The sequence below is a fragment of the Orbicella franksi genome, chromosome 13, assembly GCF_964199315.1.
Source record: "Orbicella franksi chromosome 13, jaOrbFran1.1, whole genome shotgun sequence".
Lineage (NCBI taxonomy): Eukaryota > Metazoa > Cnidaria > Anthozoa > Scleractinia > Merulinidae > Orbicella > Orbicella franksi.
The window spans coordinates 10,609,004-10,631,803 of NC_138157.1; the positions used below are offsets into that span (position 1 = coordinate 10,609,004).

The window sequence follows — 22,800 nt, forward strand, 5'->3', positions numbered from 1 at the left end:
GCGGTTCAATTCGAAGTGGTGAACTCACGTCTCTCGTAAAGTGACAAAACTTTTTTCTGTAACTGACTTTTCTTCACCTCACCAAAAAGGCTCTCAGGCGTTGGGAAGGGTAATGTGACAAGGAAACTTCCCAAACTCTGCAGATTTCGTGGCGCCTGTTTGGTTGTTTCAAGTCGGGTGTCTAGAAAACCCGAATAGCGAATAACGAATAGTCCCGAATAGCGAATAGCGAACAGTACGAATAGTGCGAATAGTCTCGAATATTGGCGAATAGTGGCAAATAGTGGCAAATAGTGGCAAATAGGGTACCCAGTATCTCGCAGTCAACCTCGCAGCAACGTGGGATGGGATTTTCCCGCTAAAAAGCCCAGACGCTTATCAGGACAAAAGGTGTTTCTAAACGTAATTTCTTCTGATTAACCGCTGCAAAAGTGTAAATACGTCTTCATTAGGTTATTCTTGTGTTTTCTGTTTTCTCAATGTCGGCGATGGACAGCCCTAGCCTGAGTCTGGAAAGGAAAAGGTAATAAATTCACTGAAATTCTGTTGCTTATTTGGATAATTAATTAACGCAGGATATTAGATCTAAAGCGGTAACTCAGTTGACGACTATTCGTCACTATTCGCCACTTTTCGCGACTGTTCGCCACTATTCGCACTATTTGCTCTATTCGAGACTATTCGCTATTCGCTATTGGCTATTCGGGTTTTCCAGACACCCTTTCCAGTCTCAAGTTAGATAACGCTGTCTACTTCCAATGATGTCTTCTTGGGTTTTGATATTGATATTATGTAATTTGGACTGGTTTTGTGGAATATCAAAACCTAAAAAAGCTACAATCATTGCTGGCAACAGAATACGACCATGCTATTACGTGGCGATGTTATAGCGGAGCTTCTGCGTGCCGAAGACTCTCATTGCTTAGAAACTTTGGTAACCCATCGAGCTAAAATATTTTGGTTGTCACGTGATTGTCCGTCCGTACATCCGTATGCCCCCCCTCATGTAAATCAATGTGAAATGTCACACTGCAACAACCCACTTGTTCCCAAAGCTTTTCCATTAGAGATCAGGAGGGGCGGGTAAAGAGCATTACATCCGTTGATATTGGGTATCCATGTTATGCTCAATTGACACCTGTCAAAACAAGGTATCTGCTAACTAGTATCACTTGACCATATCTCAGGCTCATTTTTAGAGCTCATCGAGGTCACATGTTTTTTTTTTTTAAGTTGACCACTGCCCAGGTACAGGTTTTCGATTGGATCCAAGGCTCAAGCAAGGTCAACTTGTTGCAGTTAGGCGCTCTGCTCTTGGGCTTGGCTAAATCTACGTATTACTTAAATTGGATCTTGTTATAAAATGAGTCAGAAAAATTATCCAGAATCAAGTTACATCAATCTGCTGCTTATACAGACTGCATGATGTTTAGCTGTCTTGCTAAGAACAGTTCCCCGTAGTTCTAATAAACAAAGTCACTAATCAATTGTTAAAATCAAATCTTATAAAGTAGGCTTAATATCATATTTCCTAAGGTAAAACAAATTCTTAAAATGTCTTCTTTTTCGCTGTACATCACAACCAGACAAACTTGTTGGATTATTATTTAACCTTATCATAATTGTTAAGAGTCCACTGAGTGCTGCTAAATCCAGGGGCTTTTAATTCACAAAAAAAAGTCTTGTATTGCCACGCTTGCGCACAAACCTACTAAATCAAAACCAAGATTGGAAATCTGGCGTCCCTGTGTTAATTTCTCTTACACATAAAAGTAACTCAAACGTTGATCATTCATGCAATTCTTACAATTACAAAATACCATGCAGATAACTGAGGCAGTACAACTTGTATTTATTTCCATTCTTATTTTTTCATTGACCTTTCAGCTACAACATTTTATGAGTTTCTGAACAAAGAATCTTCAGTATATTATTGGTCATGTAAAATTATGATTTGCAACTGTCTGGATTGGGAAAGACCTTGTACAAATTGTTTTTCTGATTATAAATCACTTCTGCAACATCAGTCTGCCTGTCAAAATAAAAGTACAATCATTTAACATCATCTTGATAGCGAAAAACCGCATTCAAATCTAATTTCAACACACAGTTACACTACTATATACAACTGCAAAACTAGTTTCATTTATGACCTCTTAATTTGGTCCCCATAACAGATTTAAACCCAAGGTGACCTCATGTAACCATGCATGAAATATAAACCTTGATACCACAAGTTAAACTATAAATAATTTTCATTTTTTATTTCAGTCCACATATGTATTTATTTTCTGGTTTATTTCTATCTTATTATTATTGTTTCTATCTGGTTATATTATTGTCAGTTGTTATTATTTGGTATCAAGCTATATTTTTTGTACATAGTTACAGGAAGTCATCCCAAATTCAAATCTTTACTGGTAAACAACTGAAGAGGTCACAGACAAAACAAATCTTGAAGTTGCATATACTATGTGACTATGTATCGAAGGAAAATTCGCACAAAGCTTTTCCCAAATCAAGATGATGTTCAATAATCATACTTTCTTGCTTTTACAAGTAGAACTTTGCATAGGAGGCTATTGTGCATGATTTATATACTCCAACAACAATGCAATGCTTCATTTAAGTGAGTGGCAAAAGTGTCCATAGAGGGGCAAAGCCATATTTTTCTATGTTTTCCTCCTTAATGACTCGAGCAGGGCTTGATTTATGATTGCTGTGCTTCTCACCACTGGTCTGATTGATAAGAGACTGGAACTGTAAGGAGAAAACCAGTGGTTGATCACTTGGCCATCTCAGTCACATTTGTCCAACTGTATAAATGCCACATACTCAACAACAATTTTTTGAATAAAAAGTACTTGTTCCTTCAATAACTGATCTCCATTGCTTTCAATTTCTAACAGTTTGGAAGTGATTGCGTTTACTGCATTTAGTGTTGGTGAGCAAGTCAATAAAGGCTTGACCGTCTTCTAAGGATTGCATTAGACTGGGATCCAGTGGAATAGAACCTACAAAGAAGGAAAAAATTATTCTTTCAAGAGCTGAAAGCAAGATATAGCTAGAAGACTCTCCTCTGCGAAAACTGAATGATTTCAATGTCAAATTGATCACATCACATCAGTGGGAATTTTCTGCAATTTGCAATGGCCCCCTACAGCCTAGACCAGATCACAAACAATTTGTTCTGCTCTTTGATAAGCTTGACACAACAAAGAATTTGATTGACATTCCTTAAGCTTCCAGCAAACGAGACCGTTGCATTTCCAAAAATAGACTTCACTGCTTGATACTAAATTTAAATATAGACAAGTGCAGGCAAAAAATGGTGAAAAGACCATTTGCCATGAAACATGATCTAGATTGCCTCTCATCCCTCTATCGCTTTCCTGTGTAGTCACCTATGATAGTAAGTATTTTTACCTAAAAATGGAACATCCCAGCTCTTTGCCAAGGCTTCACCTCCTCCTTTTGAAACACATTTGTGCATTCCTAGAAGAAAGAAAGTGGAATATTATTTCACACTGAAGATAAAGGTACACTATAACAGTCAAAAATACAACAAGTCATACATGTAGTGTATTAAATAGTCTTTTTAATATCAGATAAAAAAGAAATAGCGTCCCCCACACATGTATTTTCCATGGACTTGTCAGGCAGTGGTTCCTCCCAGATACCATAGGTGTGCAGTGAAAGGTCTTAAAACCCTGACCGTATTTAAAGATGAAGCAAAATATACTGTCTGTCTGATACCCTGTTTAAGGCCCGAACCAAGAAAAGAATATCCAATTCAAGGAAAAAACAAAAACTATGAATGGCCTGAACGGGTCAGCTGTATTTCACTTCTGTGACACTGGAAGTTGAAAAGCATCAAGTATAGAACTTATTTTCTGTTTTGCCAGACATTTACACACTGCAGTGTTAGCACACACAATTTAGGTAGGTACCCTGTCTAAAGATCACACTGTTAACACAATTAATGTCACCAGGGGCAAAAATGATACCCTATTTAAGGATTGGTGGGAGGTGCGGTGGCCTCATGGTTAGTGCGCTTGTCTCCGGATCGAGCGGTCTGGGTTCGAGCCCTGGCTGGGGACATTGTGTTGTGTTCTTGGGCAAGACACTTTACTCTCACAGTGCCTCTCTCCACCCAGGTGTATAAATGGGTACCGGCGAACTTAATGCTGGGGGTAACCCTGTGACGGACTAGCATCCCATCCAGGGGGGAGTAGAAATACTCCTAGTCGCTTCATGCTACAGAAACCGGGATAAGCTCCGGCCTGATGGGCCACTTGGCTCGCATGCAGACTTAATTACCTACCTTATTTAAGGATTGAGAACCTCAAAAACTATACTCTATCCCATGACACAAACCTATATAGCCCATACATGGGAGTACCCCCCCCCCCCCCTTGGGTGTTTCCTCCAAGGAGCATCTGTATAGGAAGCTAACACTTACTGGTACAATACAATGAGGACAGACAAATCCACTCATGTTCTCCACCACTCTAGGATTAGGATTTTAGTTTTCTTGCAGAATGTTAGTTCTCTTCTGACGTTAGACACTGCCACACCCTGAGAAACAACAGAAATGTTATTCAAAAATCCATCAAAATGCCAAGTATTACATACTAGTTCATTCTGGTAAATTTCTTGCAAATCCTTTATTAAGCAATTGAAGATAGAAAATTATTCCATGCCCAGGAACAACTGGTGATATTTTTCTTTGAGAACAAAGGGAAAAAAATGAGGGTTAAAATTTCAAAACAGGAGACCAATTTTGCCAATCAAATGGTACTAAACTAATCTTAGGTTTTGGCCAAACAATGCTTAGAGCTGATTCCATCTGAAACGATTGACTATTAAAAGGCTGGTAAATGCCTATGTGAAAGGCTGGCCTTTCTTCAATCCTTTAAGGGCTAAATCAACCATATATTAGTCAGAATACACAAATTTTGGCAAACATAAACTTTCCAGAATGCTAAATATGGCTTACTACTAATTGAAATCATTTATAGAAAGTTTATTATAAAATAAAATACTTTAATATGCATACCTGAGGGGTAGTGACAAAAATTGCTCCATCTGGATTGTAATGTCGCAGATTTTCAACCAACTGTAATCAATCATGGGCTCATCAGATGTTCCTAGATTGAACAAAACCAATCTTAGAACACAGCAATAATGATATGATTACACTGCATACTGCAAAATGAATGCGCACTATTGTACTATCAGCAAAGTTAACAATAAAGAGTATATCCACTCCGATCAAAAGAGGTCAACTCCAGTCCCCGCTAGTATAGAGTATTATTACCTCTCTCTTAAATGTTCTTAATGGCGAGCTAGCCTACTGCTGGATACCCCCTAGTATCTCTGTGTTTTTGCAGTTCAGGTTGGCCAGCAACTTGTTAGTACTCATTTCTCCTCTATGTGATGAGAGGCATTGCAAGTTAAGTCTCTTACCTAAGAACACAGTACATTGATCTACAGTGTATGATTTTAACCACTGGGCCACTATACCTCACACATCAGTACATCACATTTGTGTAGTCCTCATACCTGGAGGTGTATAAATAAGCAGGAAATCCAGGTCACCCCAACACACATCCGTTAGAAACTGCTTGATCATTGCTAAAAAAAAAAACATACTGGTAACTGTCACATGAGAACTCAAGGAAGTCTATAAGAACATCAAAATGTTTGTACCACTCTACAGAATTTGCTCCATTTTAAAAATCTTTAATAAAAGCACATTGCAAACAGTATGGTACACTGGCCCAGAACAAAGTTGTTTTAAAATAATAGTAAAACATTTTGCTGATTTCAAATATCTTCCTTTCATTCAAAAGCTCAGAAAAGCCACAGAAGTATTTTTTTTGGTAATTTATATATCAACTAGACACAATACTGCCCCTGAAAAAGAAAATTAAGTCTTGTTTGCTCACTATCAATAAAGCCTAATTATAGCTACCTTAAGTTAGAAAACATGTTTTGAGGTTTCCTACATTTTAAACTAAGGTAATTTTGTGTATTACAAAAAATGACTCAACATGTGGTGGCATAGCTCCTCAAAGTGATTTCAGTACACTTTCACTTACTAGTGGTGAGACACTCAGATCTAGTTTTCATTGAAAAAGTTTGAACAGGTCAAGGTAAGTCAAAAAATATATATTAAATAAAGAGCATAAAGGAATAAATACCATTTTTCATACGTCCTCTCCACAAGACAGCATTATCTCTGTTATTTAACAAGAAACCAATTGACATAACAGCAAGTCGTTGGTCCTTGTCTGTGTAAACTGGAACCCAACTAAAAAGAAAGGTTTACTGCGATCTTTAGAAAATACTTGTAAACACGTTCAGCCAAGAACATTGGCAAGCTTTGATGTGAATAACATAACAGCTGATCTTAAAAAAAATTTAGAAAGTGAAGTATGTATATGGAGAGTTTAATAATTAAAACACAGGTCTGGAGCATTGACACTGCAAATAATCTAAATTTTGTGAATTAAAAAACTTCCCAGGATCAAGCAAGTTCACCCACAAAAGTTACAAGGATGTGATCATGAGGTAGTGGCCCCTGACAGACCAGCATTCCATGTAGGAGAAGCTGTAATACTTCAAGTCAGTTTCTTACTATCACACTGGAGATAAGGAATTCTCCTGTAATGAGCCACGAAAGTTCATAGACATTCTTTTACTGTTACACATTAAACACAAGTGTGAGTGTTGTTACACAATGTAGATTAAAGTACATGCATAATGCAGTGAATGGCTCCCACGGATATTATGGCTTCAGAAGACCATCCTTTATGTTATAACTTACCCAGCAGAGCACTGGTGTATAATCTTTTCCCTCTACATTCATCATCCTTGGAATATGTGGTCTACATAAGTCAATATCCAGTATGCCAACCTGGAAGATAAAGAGATAACACAAAGATTATCCATTTATTGTAATCACGGCAGTACTGCTGTAACAATACATTCTTGAAGACGCTTCTCTGTTACCAGAGGCAGATCCACAGATTTTCACTGGGGTGACTCTTGGGTAGGGTGGGGAAAGACAGAAGGTGCTGGGGGGAAGGCAAAGTGAACATTTTTAATCCAAAACAGGATTTTTCCACCAGTTCACGTATCATGTGGCCAATACTGTAAATATTTTGATGACAAATCTCTCTCCCAAATATAAAACACGAAAAACAAGACCAATCCAAAACATAGAAAATCGTCCGATAAAGCTTCTCCACCCCCCCCCCCTCCACCTCTCAGCCCCTCCCACTGAGTATGAATCAATGACTTAATGCGGGTAAAGGTAAGTCAACAGAACGCAAAGATTTCAGCTTACCTTCTTTCCTTACTTTGTTGTAAAGAGTCCATGCTGTTGGTGTCGTAAACAGTACTTTTACCAACTCCTCCTTTACCAACTAGAATCATGTGCTTGATTGGTTTTAACACTTCTTCAAGAGTTTGCTCCGACTAACCTGAAATTTACGAACAAAAACCACATTGTAACTCAGTGAGAATAACAGTCAGCGCCTTCGCTGTACTTCAGCCTACTTGGACAATTCCAACAATGTCGCTAAGCATGCGTCTTTAGTGTAATTAAACTGGAATTGTATTCGAAAAAATAACATAAAAGGACTTATACTTCGGCCTAGTTTTAACCTAAAGAAAAAGAATAAATACACCCTTTGAGCAAACAGAAATTTTTAACCCATTCGTTGCACGACAGTACTCACCGTCCGCCGTCTCCGCCATCTTGAATTTGAGAAAGAAACTGCTGATCATGCTCTCGTACAGTCGGCTCAAGAAGCTTTCCGGGGCAGTTAGTCGACACGATATTTTCGGACGAAAGTTTACATCAAGAAGTAAACTTTCGCCCGAAAACATTGCGTCGCCCGAAAATATCGCATCGTCCCGACTAACTGCCCCTGAGTCTCCAAGGATGCTGAAAGGTTGGCGTCAAATGTCAATCATCTTCCGCCTTCAGCCTAATCGCCCGGGGATTTAAGCTGAGGGTGGGAGATGACTCGCATTTCAGGCTACTGAAAGATATGTATAAAACCACAAATGAAGCCAGGGACCGCGGAGGGGGAGGGCAGGCTTGAGCCCTACCACTTACTTGCTTGGGTTGAGTTGTTTAGGGTTCCAGTCCAGATGACATGAATAATGTACGAATTTTACTGTTGGAATGTAACAAAACGGCGGAATTAACAGTGATCCATTATGTAATAATTATATCCCACGAGTCATATGAATTTTTCGGTATAAACACAAGCCTTTAGGCGAGTGTGTATACTAAGAAAATACAAGTGTCTTGTGGGATATTCCGCGGTATACCACTCGAAAGCGATCGCGACAGACAGTGCTCGACTTTCTGAAATAGTCGGATTACCGAAGGTGTTCGAAAAAGTACGATTTTCCTAGAGGTTACCAATGGTTACCGAAGATGTTCTATTTGCTGAATTAGTCGGATTTAATTCTGAAGATGGTCTTCTTTGGCAGTAAATCGATTTTCCGAACTAGTCGGATTTCCCAAGATATTCTGCACATGCTTCGACACAGCTCGTCTTGCCGAAATAGTGGATTTCCGAAGATGTTCGACACTCTTCGATTCCCCCAGAGGTTACCAAAGATGTTTCATTTGCCGAATTAGCCGAATTTCCGAAGATCATCTTCTTTGGGAGTATACTCGATTTTTCCGAATCACTCGGAGGTTACCGAAAGTTACCGAAGATGTTTTCTTTGTCGAATTAGTCGGATTTCCAAATATTGACTTCTTCGACAATGTTCGATTTCCCATATAAGTAGTATTTCCGAAGCTGTTCTGCGCATAATTTGACAGTGCTCGATTTGCCAAATTAGTCGGATTTCCGAAGATGTTCAACAAGGATTACCGAAGATGCTCTTTTCGCCGAACTAGGCGGACTTCTTCGACAGTGCTCGATTTGCCGATTAGTCGGATGACCGAAGATGTTCGACAACGTTCCATCTCTCTAGGAGGTCCGAAGTTTTCCGAAGGTCACAAAGATCGGAGGCCGGTAAATAATAAATGATACCGTGAGTGAGTTCCTGTCTTCATTTCCAGTTCTACAATGCGTTTAGGTACAGTTGGGTCGGAGGATTCAAACACCTATAACAAGGCTTCGATTGACTCCGGAATAAACGTGGTAGAAGCCCAATCAAAAGTTAGGAATAGTCATAGAGAGCTATTTTTCACGCATTCCAAGACTCTACAGTCCTAAATTGCTTCACATAGCCACACACAGGCCTATATAGCTCTACACAACAATACACTTTCATACAATTGAGCTGATATAGCCGTGCCGGGAGCCCTACATCTTCCAGATAGTAACATAAAGTCTTTAGTAAACTCATATATCCATATATAACCAAACTTTAAGCTTGGTTGCATTCCAGAAAATAACTTTAAAGTACAATGTCATTCAAAACCTTACAAAGTCTTACAGAACCAAACATAATTACATATTCTCCATTGTTTTACATAGTCCAACATAGCATTACATATAGGTTATTGACTAAGCGTAAGGTCAAGAGGGCTGGATATTAGCCATGTTCTTTGTTCGTTGAGGCCAGGAAATCGCACATGCTTCGTCGTAGCTAGAGAACATCATACGGACGCAGCAAGCAACTTTTTTCTGTCTTATGTAATTTATGAACAAGTCAATAAACTGTATAGAAACAACAAAAGAAAATAATTAGTAACTTAACCACAATCCCACAAATTTTAGCGCAACTTCAGCACTATCCATAAATTTTCTTTCCATGAAGAAATTCTTCCTCTCTCGATTAACCCAAAAACTAAATATTTCTTCTTCATGCAGAAAGTAGAAAGACAACAAGCAAACGCTGCTTAAGCACACTTGTCCACTTTGATGTAAGAAAGACTCCAAACCAGTCTTGTCCACGGTATGCGTTAGGTGAAGCATTAATTCGACATACAAACTACCCCTGACCTTGTCAGTGCCTCTAGAGGCAAAAAATATAATATCAATTTAATAGCCAATGGCATTATTGCTGTATAGGAGCATGAATTCCTTAAAGCTAGAAAAGCTAAACAGGAATTACAGGTTCATCTGCTCCAATTCGTGGTTGATGATACAATCGGATATTGTGTCCACATTTCTTCCTTCTTCCAAGATATTGAAAAGAACAACTAGCTCTTGAAAAACCCAGATCAAGTGTTTATTCATTCTTTTAGAATTTTGACTGCAGGAAAAAAAAACAGAAATGACAGTCTGCAAACCCAGCTTGAAATACAGACACAGCCCTCGGAGGGTCCATATGAGGACATATGAAGTCAGAAGCGCTGAGGTGAGTACAGGAACGGTCAGAAATCACCCACCCTATTCCGACACTCCATCCAGACTCGTGCTTCCGGTGGATTGTCGCATGGTACTCATGATACCTGCGTGCTGTGTCCAACAGGATAGGTTTCCAACTTGCGAGCACGGAATACCTAGTCGACTTCCCGACTGCTACCACCCCTTTGGACGTGAAAGTAAAACAAGCACTAAGAGGAGCGCACGAAACTCTCCACCCAGCTTAGGAATGCGTGATTGCCTTCTGCGATCATTCAGATTTCAAAATGGACGTTTTATTGGCTCGTTTTAGCACTGATCTCGGATTTTTCTAAGAAACAAGTCGATACCTGTGTCCTTATTTACTTATCCTATCATTACCAGAATTTTCCACAGCCGGATTGTTCTCAGGAAAGACTTTTCCACTTTCCATCCCACTGGAAGGTTTTCTCAAATTTCATGTTTCCTTGAATTCATCTGTCTGAGACATTTCTCCGGACCAGGAATCACTCCAGTTTTCCCACAGAATGGATCCTTATAAGCCACGACTGAACCAAGCTGATGATCAGTAGACTGCCGAGGTTGCGACACCGACATGCATGTGATGTACGTACTGCACAGTAATCAGCGCTTCAAGGACTAATCTAGAGAAAAACAGGTGTTTAGATTAACAATTCACAAGGAAAACTAAGTTTAAACGTTTCATAATTACATTTTGTCTTCGGTCTCTTCGTGTCTTGTCACAAAGAGATTTTATGAAAAATGAAACTTACTTATGAAGAGTGTAAGGGCAAATGTGCGAGAGTCATCTCCGCGGATAAAGTAACTGCTTTCCATACACTCGATTTCTAACTCAAGCATTTTAATAAAATTATCAGATCATTGTTCCACGGTACTGGTGTTGAAGCTTTTCTACGAAAATTAAACATCGAGTTTTTGCTGACACTGTAAATTGTTGTTGAGCCCGAAAGTCACTGAGAGTGACTTTCTTAAGAGATTGTTTCTTTTAAAATATCATATGACCAGTATAATGTCCAGAAATGGTTCTAGCATAAAGTTCAATCTATTTGCTTATTATATAAAATGACAAACTCGTACTTACCTCTAAGAAGGCTTTCTCCATTGCCCTGCCTCTCTTATCTGTCTCCGCATACTTCAACATGGTGACTGTATCTAATTGTTTCGCCGGTGAAGAAGAAAATTAAGGCGGATTGCATCGCTCAGCATCGTTTATCCTGCAGTGTTTGTCGGTTGCCCGTAAAGATTAGTACAGTGCAGTTCTGAAATGTCCTAACTGGTGAGAACCACCGAATCCAGCAATGCTTGAATCAAACCGTTTGAAGGATCGTTGCCATCTTGTCAAGCGAGCTTTCAGTCTCATGGCTTCAAGAAACTTGCATGTTCACGTGAAATGAAATGCTCAATGTTTAAACAAAACTCGCTCTGTCCTTTTAAAGTTTCCCGCGCATTGCCAAAAGTCAGCAAACCTGCCGCGAAGTGGATACAGCTCGAACTGAACTAAAGGTCGTTTGAGAAATTTGAAAATAAAATTTGGCTAAGGTGCGCATGGACAAAGGAACCTGCGTCGTAAGTTTGAATTTCATTATCAAATGTGTGAATTTCTTTCGCATAGCAAGGGTTGCTAATTATAATAAGTTTTGTAAAGTATCAAATCAGCGTATTTAAGTTTTCATTGCATCATTTGCATAACAGGCAAAGTATTATTTCAGAGACCACTGATTGCCTCTTAATTCCCTTGGCGTTAGTTTCTGAATAAACCGGTGCATTTTTCATTTCACTTTTGGCCGCATCACATTATGTTGACTTTAAAAGCGCGGGAAAACGGGAGATGGAGCCGTGGCGTTGCCACAAGTGTTGAACTCACGTGGTTCAGCGTACGGAGATTCCAAGAAGCCCCGAAATCAAATCGCTCGACATTTGGCCAAAGCGATTTGATGGATCACGAAACAAGGAGACAGACACTTTCTTAACCACGATCAAGCGGTTAAATCTGATTCAAGTATAGAAACCATTAATAATTTTAGAACTTTGACTTCCAACGGGTTTTCCAAAAGACTATTTTAAGACACAAGGTAGATACAAATAATTTTTAACACTTGACAAAAACATCTACAGTGAAACCCCCTCTATTAAGTGGACACCACCTTGAGTCCCAAAATTTTCCTCCTACATTTACAGTAAGATAAACCTGCATTCAGCGACACGGACACCAATATTATTGCGTCATTTTGTTGCTCAAAACCTGCCATAAGCGGACACTTCAAGGGCTTTCTACTTCTAAAAGCTCAGCTCAGCGATATCGTTTCAAAGCTAAGTAGATTTCTCCAGATTGATGCATTGACTGACTGAACATTGTGCTATGAGCAGTCTTTGACCGTACACTGTTACACTGAGTTACAAAAGGGTTGATAATTAACTATTATTGCACAATATGTTAGACCCTGCTTTGAGCGGACACCCTGTATAGAGCGTTTTCACGTGTCGTCATTTCTTAAATCCAATATCAAACAGCCACCAAAGTTTTTATCTTCATCAGGCATAAGAGGTACTAAAGTTATATCTGTCTACAGCTTTCCAGCTCAATAGCACCCTTCGTTTGGAAACCAGCGCATTTTGAATTTTGACGTTATGGCGGTGCATGACATAAAGCTACGATCGCGTTTGTCGAAAAATATGTATTTATCTCGTGATTTTTAGCCATTTAAGACGTTGTCGTATTTGGAAAAGCGCTTACTTAAATGTTTATTTGTTCAATGCAGATAATCATTGTCCCAGATAACCAAAGTAAGTTCCTGATGTTAACACTATTTTCCGGCCGCCATATTGGTGTACCAGGGTAACACCAACATGGCGGCTCCATACTAGGCTCTGTCCAGAGAGGGGGTACTCCCTTATATGGGCTATATAGGTATGTGCGGCCTCGGAGGGTAGGGTTTTTCAGCCATTTTAGTCATAAATAGGATAGAAGCTCCTTTCTCATCATTGTCAATAAGACCATTGACAAAAGCACTTCATAACTTATGTTTAGGGCAACTGTGCCAGCTACAAAGGTCATAAACAGGGTATCGAATTGTTGGCCAGGTCGTAAATAGGGTAGCAAGAATTGCAGATTTTAGTCATAAATAGGGTATGGGTTTTGGGAAGTGGGCCGCACACCCCTACCCAACTTTTCTGGGATATTTCGACGAATATCTCAACTTTGGGACAACGCACACACCTTAAACTTGGAGATTTGTCTTTATTTATCTTCTTTAATAGCTGGTTTTCACATGACGTCACTAAAGTTCGAACTACAAAACTACTGATCTTCCTGAGATTTTACTTTAATGATGTATAAGAGCAGCTGAAAACTAATATTCAAACAAATTTTCGCTCCGAATGGTTTCTTGGTTTTCTAATACACTACGCTTGAATTTCCAAGCTTTTGCGTGACGCGGCATTTACATGACGACCTAGAGAGCTGTCATGATGGTTAAAAAACTGACTTATTTCGGGGAACTTGGCTATCTGAACAGTTCATGTCTTAGAAAAAGTATCATTTTAATGTTTTAGAGTTCCTCGAGGGATAAATTCACGCTTTTGTAGGAAAACTCAGTGACAGATGTTTCTGTTGGTTTCCGGCCGCCATGCATGGCGTCTCTATACAAATCTCTATAAATTTGGGGAAAAAATTCCTCCGCATATCTCGCATAAGAAAAATTCTTGTGACCCGAATTTTGGCGAGAGTCTTTGCATATTTACCTTCTTTCATTTCCCAGATTCTGGACTTCATCTATTGACCGGTTTTGATTTTTATTTTGATCTATTTTTAACTGCGTGACACTGAAAACCAGCAATATCACAATTTCTTGACCTTATCCACTGCATGGTTTTTGATTTTATTTTTTATTGCGTGACAATGAAAAAGCTCTATCAAGCGGACACTAGTGAGGGTTCCAAGGGTGTTGGTGCTTCATACAGGTTTCACTGTATCTACAATGTAGAATAAAATGATCCAGGCAAAATATGTTCAATCATAATCAATGGGTGATCAAACACTCCCTAAACGCTTTCTTCCTATCCTCGGAAATCGACGGACGTTTCCGACTTGACTATCCGTTCCGATGTCGTAACGCCGAAGATCATGGTCCTTTGTTGATTGTTCCATCATTCAAGGGTCGTTATCCCTCGGTTTACGAGAGTACTAAGAAGACCGGAAATCTCTCAACATAAGTTATGAAGAGCTTTTGTTGACAGTCTTTCCGATAATGATGAAAAAGTAGCTTCTTCTAAAAAACATACCCAATTCAAGGCTAGAGTGCGAAAACTACACCCTATTAAAGACCAAAATGGCCAAAATCGATGCCCTATTTATGACCAAAACGGCTGAAAACCCTACCCTTTGGGACCGCACATACCTATATAGCCCACATAAGGGAGCACCCCCCCCCCCCCCTACCCGGGGCGCACCTCACTCGCGTTCTTTTGCGTTACGATCGCCCGCGTTTACAGACGTTAACGCCGGTGTAAATATATAGGTGAAGTCATAGCCTTATAGGTCAGCATATTTAAAAATTCTGGATTACTACCCGTCAAATTTTAGAGGGGATCTCTCTCTTCGCGTGCCCGCTCTTTTGATCGTCCCCAAGGACCGAGAGTCTGAAACAGGCTAAAACAATGTTGCTCGGCCCAGTTGTTCGAAAGCTGACTATTCCAGAATTCGACGGTGATCGAGGTTTTGCTTTCTCTTTTATAAAAGTGTCATTTATTACTTACGTTTCGTAGCGCTTGAGATTAGTCGACGCAACAACACGAAAACATAAATTTTACAATAACTGCGGAAATTCTCGCGCGCTCATTGACTAATCTTCATGGTCACTAAGCAGACAGACTCATGCGTCTGTCCTGTTACTGATCATCAATTTCGTCGTAACATTGTCAAAGAAGTCTGCGGATCCACAGTTACGCAATGATGAAATTCATGATCAGTAACAGGACAGGCGCATAAAAAACTGACGTCAATTTGTTGAATATAAGAGGACGTCTCACTGCAAAGTTACAAACCTGAAATCAAAATTCACGCTATTATATTCTTGGCTCACTGAGGACTGGACTCGATAACCGGTTCCATCAACTAAGTTCCTGGAGCTGGTTTTTCTCTCCAGTTACTTTTTCCAATTGGAATCCTTCCAGCTAAAAGAAAAATTCAACTTCACCTTTAAAACAAATCAATCGCAATCTCTCGGCTACATCGATTGAAATACAATGGCATTTACAATTCATGTACAAGTCATGACCACAGAGATACATCCAGCTGATATAGAAAAAAGAGGTCTTTTTTTAAAACCAGTGTTCGATTACTGTACAATGTCTCGTAATTTAACTGTTCACCAATCAATTACAAACACGGAGCTCATTTATTGTGCTCACAAGGGAGCCCCAGGGGCATTTTTCAGCTTTTTCTACTCTTTGCTTTCTGGTGCGCCTTGGCGCTAAAAAACTCCTGGTTGAATTTAACCTTGGGTTCATTGCGCCCTCTTTGTGCCTGCTCCTTCCGTCTTCCACGTCCGTTTCTCCTTTCACTGCGGTCTGGCAAGCTAAAGATTTCCTGGTTCTGCTGGATTCTGGGATTCTGGTCGTATGTTGCCTCCAGAGGGGCCTCTCCCAGAGCCATCATTCTCTGTCTCTTCATCTTCTCTGCATGCTTGATATAGGTAGCCTCTTCCGAACTCTTATAGGCTGTGTGAAACAGTTCAGAAGGTTTGAACATGACTTGTTAAATAATACACCAATTTAGAGTGGTTTTCACTCGAGTGTCGAAAGTAATTCATATTTGTTTTGGTTTCGCATGACTATGCATACTGATTGGTGTGCACAAAAAAAAACTGCACTTTCTCGTCCAATCAGGGGTGAATCGAAAACCAATCGTCTGAAGTTTTGATTGGCCCGACAGATTGCCTGGGTCCTTTGTGATTGGCCAGAGTGATAAGTTTGGTTTTGGTTTTACGACACTCAATTGAAAGCCGCTCTAATATCACCTTGAGGAGGAGCAGGGGGTCAGGTCTCAACAATAGTATGGTACTCATTTGAAAGACTTAGCTATTCATCACCTTGAAGTTAATAAAGTTAAATTTGCCATTGTAGCAATTTTTTGAAGCTGAAGTTTTCAGCATTAGTAGCCCTTCATCGCCATAAAAAGAGTACTTAACACGTCAACTTAACAAACTCACTACAACGGCTAGTTTACCTTTATAATCATCTGAAGAGTTGATGAATTGCTCAGCCATTCTAATGTATATTAAGTGTTTCACTTGCTGCCAAACATAACACGACAGTTTCCTTAACAACTAATAACTTAGACAGGTGGGTAGGTAGCTAGGGAGGGAGTGAGGGAGCAAGGGAACAAGGTAGGGAATGAGGTAAAGGAGTAGATACAGAGGTAGATAGGGAGGAAGGATGGAAGGATGGAAGGAAGGACAAAGGGACAGGACAGATGGAAAGACAAACAGAAAGACAGACAGAGGGACGGACAGACGGACGGATGGAAGGGAGGAAGGAAGAAGGAAGGTAGGTTAGTAGAAGGGTAGGTGAGAAGGGAGGGGGAGATAGGCAGGAAGGTAAGGAGGTTGGCTGGTAGGAAAAGTCAGTTGGTTGGTGGGTGGATGACTAGGTGGGTGAATAGGTAGGTAAATAGTCTCAATTCGTGCACTCTACACAGAAATACCCATGCTATCACAGAAAAAAATCAGTTGTTATAGCTTACCAGCTTTCATGTTTTCCAAAAAACCTCCACTTGGCAGGTTTTCAAACGTTTTCATGTCAGGGATTCCCAACTTTTTCCTCACTGCAGGATGCTTTAAAGCAGCCATTTGTCCAATTGTAAAAATGTTGGATGTTACCCAGTAGCAAAGAACGGCCTAAAACAAGGACAAGTAGTCAGCATGGTTTGCCACAAGCATCATTCTTTTTCAAAAACTCTCTGACTTTTCCCTTACTTTTCCCTAAGGCTAATAAAAAAAACACATAATTTCCCTGACAAAATAAATAAATAATGACAGATATAGTGGCAGCTTCTTGCCTCTTCTTAGAACTGTCCTTTCAACCCATTCATTAAGACTGATAAGTTTTCAACAAATTTTCCTACTTCATCAAGGAAAAACATTGTTGAGATCACAATGACCTCAAATGTTTTTTCCAGCCTTCTATGGTATTAAATCAGCCATGTTAAATTATTTCAATTTTCCCTCAGTTTTCTTCAAAATGTCAATTTGCCCTGACCATTTCCTAAAGTCAGAAGAGTCCTTCTTAAGGACAACCAAGAAGTCATAGCTGTGCCATAGAATTCTGAGAGTAATAGGGACCGTTACTTTTGGATTTAGCGGGCAAAAGGGGCCACTACTTTCAGGTAACCATTACTTTGGGATGGTTTAAAACACCGTATGATAATTCAGTTGTGGACAATTTCCGAAACTACATACTGAACATTTTAAAAATACCCTTCTTAACAGACTTAGTTTTAGATATAAATTAGCAATGTAGACTTTTCAATTTGATTCTTGTCATATTTGAAATATTTTTAATTTAGCATTTTCAGTCACTTTTTGATATTGTAAGTGCCTATTAAATATTCTAGCTAATTCTACTTTGTAACTTTTGATAAGTATTTTTATCAAATGAATAAAGACACTATTACCTTTTATTAAATTCATTCAGTCATTTCAGAAGAAGCAGACGCATAACATGAATCAACAGTTCCTTTTGTGTTTGTTTCTAACTACCCACATAAACAGAGCAGGTCTACTGTATAAACAAAAAAGCCCCAAATCTTGTATTGAAGGACGGAAGTAATGGTGCAAGTGCACATCAATCTAAAGTGCTGCTTGAAACTTTATATCAAATATAATACAGCTTTTTTATTGTGGTTGAGTGGTCAGGAGGGCCGTTACTTTTCAGAGAAACTAGTCCTTCTTGGTTCAATTAGAAGGTCCGTAAACAATCAACATTACTTTCAGGGAGCCATTATTCAGTATTCAAAAAAACTGGTTTGAAAAGATTTAAACCAGAGGTAAAAATTGAACAATAACACATGCAAAGCATCAGTTATTCTATCACGGTCCTTGCCTATCAATTTACTACAATAATACTACTAAGGGTATCTAAAAGATAGTAATGCTGTGGCACATTCTGTTGATAGTGACATATTTAATGCCGTGATTCATCTATCTGCGTGTTTCAAGACTTAAATTAACTGTTATTTCTCAAAGTAGTGTCAAATCGTGGTGTCACTTAAAATCTGCCCTTGTATGCATCAACTTCATGCATGATGACACATCGATGGCGAGGTGTGACAAAGGATCGAGACAAAAAAGCACATTGTTATCTGAAGTATGTTTGGACATAAAACGATACACATCAGCCTCCCCTTTACCAGATCACGAAAATCGAAAGATGTGGAAATTGTAGGAGCAGAAATCTAACTTATAAATTCTGTACTGGTATGCATTAAATATCTCTAGAACTTTACAGACTGTGTTGAGAACGTGTTCATCGCGATGTGTGAAAATGCTCAAGCTTTAGCTTAAATTCATGTTTCGATGAAAAGGAATAGATTGCAGCATATATGAAATCAGCGTGTTCCACAGTTTTCATTTGTTTTAATTATTCTACAGGCTTTAGTAACGATGATTTCTCTTCATTTAAGAATTCAACGAAGGAGGCAAGACTGCTGAGAAATGACATACTAAGATTAAGATGTCACAATTAATTGTCCAGATTTACAAACTTTCACATACCGCATAGCAAGAGTTGTAAAAGTCAAGCACGATCTCCTTCACATTGCTTTACAGGTAAATCAGAGCAAACTTTCTCAGTGGAATCCACGCGAAAAAGGACGACGGCTCGACGAGTATGACATCCTCTTGTTGTTCGAGACGCAATGCACTCCGGTAAAAGTGGTGCAGTGCAGTCTGGTTAACTGCAATGCATTCTGGTAAAAAGTGATGAATTCAAGAATTCGTACCCCCTTCTATATATTCTTCTTAAATCCTGATTATGTTGCTGCTCGCTCGCTACGCTCGCTCCGCAGCAATTAATAGTTATGTTGACAGGAAAATGAAGCAGAAGCAGCACAATCCAAAATGTGGGGAACACTTAATGCAGTTATTGGCACGGAGCGTAACAAAATTGTAAAGAAACATTTCTTCTAGTATTAAAACTCAAGCAGTTTAAGAAAGTACAATGTAGGCAAGAGCAATGGCCACACTTACAGCGGGAAACTGTGCTGTCAATGGAATTGCAATCACAGCCATGATACGCATGACTGCCTTCATTGATTTCATGGTAGGATTGCTGACACCAACATCGGCTCCAAGCTGAAAAATATATAAACAATAAACAACAACATTAGTAAACGCCTGGTTTCACTTTCCATTTTCCTGGTGTAAATGGCAGCAATATTCACATTCTCATCCTTTCGGTCAGGGCCAAAGTAACAGGACCTCTACAATTTTGCAAACTAAACAAAAACTGTAAAACTGTGCTCAGCCTGTCAGTTGTTCAGGGGTTTCATTAATTGACCGGCAGTGAGGATGATTTTGCCAGGTGGTTTGACCATCTAGTGGGAAGTGTTTGTTACAAATCATGTAGTTCAGATCAAATAGTTTTGCCAGTCTCAGTTAATGCATTAAACATCGTCCTATTACTTTAAGATTGTATATGTATGCTTTGGTCTTTCATTGAAAAAAATATTTGTTTGACACATTTATTTTAAGAGTCTGCTTGATATGGACTCCCAAATAATATGAACACTTTTGCATGCTCCTTTAGGGTCCATATTAATCAGTTATATGGTATTGGAACCAGCGAGAGGACCCTGTGATGCTGACCATAAGGTTTTCAGCCTCTGCACTGTACCAGTTTTGAATGTACATGGCTTCTCTGACATCATTTGAACACAGTCTACATACGGAAAACAGCTGCTGTGAATTTCAAGTGCATTATCACCTCTATTGATGCCAACATGGAGAAACTGCAGATAAAAGGTAGTACAAAATATGGATCATATAACGTCAGGTCTTGGAACCAAAGATAACCTCCTGTCTTGAATGATTCTACAGGCAAATAAGCCATTCCTCTAATGGCAAAGAAAAATGAAATAAACATTGGTAGCTGAACAAGAGGACCAAGTATACTCTGAAAAAAAAGCACAAAGATGGCAATTAGAATTTTACATTCAGATTCGGTGGCATTTTATTATTTTCAAAATAGTTAACACTAACAAGTACATAAAGAACTTGGAATTTAACTAAGAATATATATTTCCAAAAACACTCAGTTTCATTCATCTTGTTAACATTTTTTCAATTAAAAGTTGTCATACCTTAAATGGATTGCAATCATTTTCTTTGTAAAGCTGCTTCATCTGCGCAACCAAAGCTGCACTGGCAACTGAATCCTGGGAATTCATCAGTTCCCTCATCTTCGCTTGAATCTCTTCAATTTGAGGTCTAATATTGTTCAGTTTGGCTGCATTTGCACTTGCCTTTATAGTCAGTGGAAGAACCAACAGTCGAAAGCATACTGTAACAAGAGCAATAGAGGCACACCATGATATATCACCATAAACATGGACTAACTCCAGACATTGTTGAACAAGGCCTACTGGTGACCATCCACCTAAACCTAAGCTTGACAGGCTTGGTTCACAAACAGAAGAGACGGTATCTGCCATGTCCTTAAGCATTTCATTGTTTGTTGTCATGGAATCTAATGCTGACACATTCTCTTGTAGAAAGGGATTAGCTCCTTGGTCATCTTGCAATAGCTCTGTGTTATCTACGACAGACAGCAAACAAATATTTTACTTTTCAACACCGACTATAATATTTATAATAAAAATATTGTTGTTTCATGTGTATGTTAGGTCAGAATGAGTTCAACTTACCTGAATTTGTTTCAACTTAGGTCAAATTTTTCAGACAAGTTTTTTTTATTATAATTTATTATTTTTTTCACTTTTTGGGGAGTTCATAAAAAGAATAACAGGCACACCAACCACCACCCCTCAGTTCCTAACACCACCCTACCCTACTTGATTTTTTTTATTATTATTTTCTACTCACCCAGATCAGAACCTTGATCTCTTCTGTCCACCTTCATCTCCCCTAGGTCATGCAAGCAATCATTGCAAATTTGCTTATATTACTTTTTTGTTGGTCTCATAAGTTATTGGTCCCAGATTCACCTTTCCCCTTTTGATGTAATTAATTAAGATAGGTTGAAATCATTTTGACCTAACACTATAACATATATGTTCCATATTTATCTTACAAGATAATGAGACAATGCAATCTTCGTTAATTTATTTTCTTGACAATAATGGAGAGTCCAAAATAACAACATGAACAGAAAAAAAATTACTTTACTTCCAAATCAATCACATTTATTCATGGTCTACAGTCTTAATACACTGTAAAGATGACGTCCTAACATAAGTTTAAATCCCATATCTACTTTTTTTAGAAAATGTTTGGATATTTAATTTTTATGGTTGAATTGGCAGAGCTCTTCTTTGAAAAACTCTTTTTTGGGTCAAGAAGGTAAAATTGGCAATCTCCCAGATTTAGATTTTTTTAGGTTGGCAGCTCTGTAGTTCTGTTCATATTACGCATAGTGGTTGGGAAAAAAAATGTAAATTTAAGTTCATGTCAATAGTCATTAAATAATCCAAGGGCTGTGGACATCACATTTGATTGTTATTCATTATGAGGTAAAACATTCCCACTGTATTGTAATCTTAAAGCTATTGCCTGTGCTTGTCATATTGAAGCAGACTGCCACGTCTCTAATGACTTTATTTATTATTGTTCTAGTAGCTCTATATATTATTTCAGGAGTGAATGTCACGTAACGTCATCATACATGTCGTACCTGAAGAGCTCCTTGCACTCACTGCAAAGCACCTTGCATTTTGTGTCCAAGGAAACAGTCCTTGTCTGACACTGTTGGAAATGGACAATGACGACGTCCCAAAATTGTATCTCCTGGTTAAGCCAGTCGTGGAATAATTTCTAGAAGCAATTTCTCCATGAAACGGAAAACAAGCCTGCAAATTAATATCACACAAACATCACACGGAAGACCGATCTAGAAAGAACGAGAAGCAGTCAGCATGGGTAAAGTTAGCAGTCTTTCGATGTATGAAGCACTTAAATCGAAACTAACGATATTCCCTTACCTTTCCCTTCATTTTAGTAGAAATTCGTGAAGTTTTCAGGCATTTCATCGTTACATGAAACGGCTTCCCCACACGTGCAAATAGGGCCGCCATCTTTGGTGGAGAAGTACATCAAGTATGCTAAAGCAAATGTCCTCTGTAAGGCCAGGTACGGCTGGGCTGGGGATCGTTCCCAGATTCCTTCAGTCCGACTTGACAACATTCTGTACAAGTGAAGACCAGTCTTTATTTTGT

The 22,800-nt window shown here is 38.9% G+C and overlaps 1 protein-coding gene and 1 pseudogene across 2 annotated transcripts; both read right to left on the reverse strand.

Annotated features, from left to right (window-relative positions):
• Positions 1-1,091: 1,091 nt before the first annotated feature.
• On the reverse strand, positions 1,092-7,767 carry LOC145465021 (cytosolic Fe-S cluster assembly factor NUBP2 homolog; annotated as a pseudogene). Its single transcript, XR_014041494.1, has 9 exons — positions 7,711-7,767; positions 7,355-7,485; positions 6,833-6,922; positions 6,207-6,316; positions 5,566-5,637; positions 5,060-5,150; positions 4,469-4,578; positions 3,427-3,495; positions 1,092-3,014 (listed from the first exon to the last, which is right to left on the reverse strand). The product of XR_014041494.1 is annotated as a cytosolic Fe-S cluster assembly factor NUBP2 homolog (transcript).
• Positions 7,768-12,497: 4,730 nt separating this feature from the next.
• LOC145464824 (mitochondrial inner membrane protein OXA1L-like) lies at positions 12,498-22,727 on the reverse strand. Its single transcript, XM_081448622.1, has 7 exons — positions 22,567-22,727; positions 22,260-22,434; positions 20,710-21,164; positions 20,334-20,522; positions 19,598-19,702; positions 17,095-17,248; positions 12,498-16,070 (listed from the first exon to the last, which is right to left on the reverse strand). Exons 1-7 carry the CDS (start codon positions 22,657-22,659, stop codon positions 15,784-15,786), a joined length of 1,458 nt encoding a protein of 485 aa, XP_081304748.1. The 5' UTR covers positions 22,660-22,727; the 3' UTR covers positions 12,498-15,783.
• Positions 22,728-22,800: the final 73 nt, after the last annotated feature.

Bases quoted from the DNA above. Each gene is read 5' to 3' on its own strand.
- LOC145464824 (XM_081448622.1), bottom strand. From the start codon at position 22,659: ATGGCGGCCCTATTTGCACGTGTGGGGAAGCCGTTTCATGTAACGATG. The intron at 19,703-20,333 runs GTGATAATGCAC...TATATTTTTCAG, and splicing joins CCATGTTGGCATCAATAGAG to CTTGGAGCCGATGTTGGTGT. The intron at 17,249-19,597 runs GTAAGTGTGGCC...TCCTTGTTTTAG, and splicing joins TGACAGCACAGTTTCCCGCT to GCCGTTCTTTGCTACTGGGT.